At 56.8% G+C, this 2786-nt stretch overlaps 1 protein-coding gene across 1 annotated transcript in view; it reads left to right on the forward strand.

Moving 5' to 3' along the window:
* LOC103624470 (membrane primary amine oxidase) overlaps positions 1 to 2786 on the forward strand; it is an 11001-nt gene that overhangs the window by 6461 nt on the left and 1754 nt on the right. The window contains exons 3-4 of the mRNA XM_008643746.2: positions 299 to 1262; positions 2252 to 2537. Coding sequence (XP_008641968.1) covers positions 299 to 1262; positions 2252 to 2537 — 1250 coding nt within the window. The remainder of the gene's footprint in view (positions 1 to 298; positions 1263 to 2251; positions 2538 to 2786) is intronic.

Raw genomic sequence — 2786 nt, forward strand, 5'->3', positions numbered from 1 at the left:
CCGGTACCTGGACGAGGGGGGGGCTCGTCCCGCCCGGGAGGCGCTGGCTGTGCTGTACTTTGGGAACCAGGCAGACCCCAACATCACCGAGTACGTGGTGGGGCCGCTGCCGACGCCAGTGTACCACCGAGACGTGACGGTGCAGAAGTACGGGGGGAAGGTGCCCTACCACCGCAGACCAATGCTGGGCAGCGAGTACAAGCAGCTGGGAGTGTTCTTGGAGACGGTGGCATTTGCTGCAGCACCGACCTTCCTCAAAGAAGTCTTTGAGTATGACAGAACCAATGTGGCATTTCAGACCACAGTCCCTCATGGATTCCAGTCTGGAGATCGGGTCACCTGGTTTGTCCTGTTTCAGAACGTGAGTGGATTCTTTGTGCACCCGGTGGGGCTGGAGGTGCTGGTGGACCACAGCAGCCTGGACATCTCGCAGTGGGCGGTGAGCAGGGTCTTCTACAATGGGCAGTACTACAGGGACATGGTTCATCTGGAGAGTGCCTATGTGCAGGGTCGTATCAGCGTGGAGAAGGTGAGGAAGGCACCGTGGGATGGGGACTTCTCGTCCATGAAGCCTCGGGCGCCTGCGGCCGCGCTGTTCCCAGTGCAGTACGAGCCGCAGGGTCCCCGCTACAGCGTCAGGAACAACCACGTCCTCTTCCAGGCCTGGAGCTTTGCCTTTGGGATGAGCGTGAGCACGGGCCTGCGGCTGTTTGACATCCGACACAAGGGGGAGAGGGTTGCCTATGAAATCAGCGTGCAAGAGGCGCTGTCAGTGTACGGCTCCAACTGCCCGGGAGGGATGTCCACGCGCTACATGGACGGCAGCTTTGGCCTGGGGCGCTACACCTCCCCCTTGGTGCGAGGGGTCGACTGCCCGTACCTGGCCACCTACGTGGACACACACTCTCTGTCTGAGAGCCTGAGGCCCAGGAAGGGGAAAGCTTCGCTCTGCATCTTTGAGCAGAACCTGGGCTCCCCTCTGAGGCGCCACTACTCCAACTTGCAGTCGCTCTACTACGGGGGGCTGGTCAACTCCGCTCTGGTCGTTCGGTCCATTGCCACTGTGGGCAACTATGACTATGTGTGGGACTTCATCTTCTACCAGAACGGGGCCATGGAGGGCAAGGTGCAGGCCACGGGGTACCCCAAGCTCACCTTTCTTCATGGGGATGGCCTGAGATACGGCAATAGGCTTTGGGAGCACACGCTGGGTACCATACACACCCATTTTGTCAACTATAAGGTGGACTTGGACGTGGGAGGTAGGTCTGGCTCTTGTCTCTCCACTTCAAAAAGTACTCTCCAAGTACTTTCAGACTCAAAAAACGTGACTTTTTTGGTGGTTATACAGATTTTCCTTTCCACTTGTCAGGCAGGGTGGTGTGCTAGCAGTGGGGGGTGGCAGAACTGCAGGAAGAAGGAAAAGGCAGATGAAATCACACTGTCAGTGTTAATACTGGCAGGGGAGGTGTGGGGTAAGAAGTTCTGTTCATGCAAGAAAAAGAAAGAAAATTAGCTCAGTGCTGCTAGCTGTGCATGGATCTTTTTCTGTGGGGCTCCAACCTTCATACATGGCCACAGCTTCAGCTCTGAAATGGCTTTTATGAAAAAAATGTAAAAGGAGGAGAACACAGAGGGGGGTCATGGTGGGACGGGCAGGAGGAGCTGAGCAATAGCTCCTCTGCCAGACCTGCAGAGGCACTGGCCATCAAATGCTCTCGGCAGCCCTTTGCCACCCTGTCCCTGAATTGATTTGCTCCCATGCCCCTCCTGTTGCTCCTATCCTTGGGCCCACGTCTCTTTGTGGCAGGACCTGAACTGCACAACACTGCTTTTGTGTGTGATGTGCAAATGTGTTCATCACCTGGGCTGCTCCAGGTGCCTCCACTGTGCAGGATGAGCTGATGAGCAGTAACAAGGCTCTAGTTAACTAGATTACGCTTGTAGGGGAAGCAAACCTGTTCCTCTGCCCTGGGGTGAGGCTCATCCCTTGTCCCCTCTTGTCTCTCACAGAGTCTGCCACAGAGTGGTGTTGCCTGGCTCAGACAAGTGTCCAGCCATGGATTAAGACACAAGTGCTGTTGTCGTGGCATGGCATGTGGAGCTGCAGAGCAGCAACTGCTCTTGGACAGGGTCGTTGCTCAGAGCACAGGGTGCAGGGAGGGAGAACAGGGAGAGCAGGCACTCTGATGTCCTTGGGGAACAGGGGACTGTGGGGACTCACCTCAGTGACTTTGTTTTGGCTTCGCAGGGGTGAAAAACTCCCTCGTGGCCCATGACATGGCATTTGAGATGACACGGGCTCCCTGGAGCCCAGAGCAGCAGATAGAGCGGCCACGACTCACCAAGAAAGTCCTGGACACGGAAGACCAGGCTGCCTTCCGACTCCAGTCAAAGATGCCCAGATACATCTACTTCGCAGCCAACAGCAAAAACAAGTGGGGCCACCAGCGTGGCTACAGGATCCAGATCACCAGTTTTGCAGGGGACCACATCCCCGAAGCCAGTTCCATGGAGAGGGCCATCAGCTGGGCAAGGTCAGGCTGTTCTGGCTGGGATGGCAGGTTCTCAGAGACCCTCTCAGCCCTGCCAGCTGGGAAGGCATTGCTGGATGTCCCTTGATGGGAGGCACAGGGAAACATTCTTCTGGGGTTGCTCCATTAACTCTGCCCTGCCTCAGGGGCTGCTCCCATCTCTTTTCTTGTCCTCAGGTACCAGCTGGCTGTCACCCGGAGGAAGGAGGAGGAGCCCACCAGCACCAGCATCTACAACCAGAATGACCCCCG

Source organism: Corvus brachyrhynchos, unplaced genomic scaffold (genome assembly GCF_000691975.1).
Source record: "Corvus brachyrhynchos isolate BGI_N302 unplaced genomic scaffold, ASM69197v1 scaffold30, whole genome shotgun sequence".
Taxonomy (NCBI): domain Eukaryota; kingdom Metazoa; phylum Chordata; class Aves; order Passeriformes; family Corvidae; genus Corvus; species Corvus brachyrhynchos.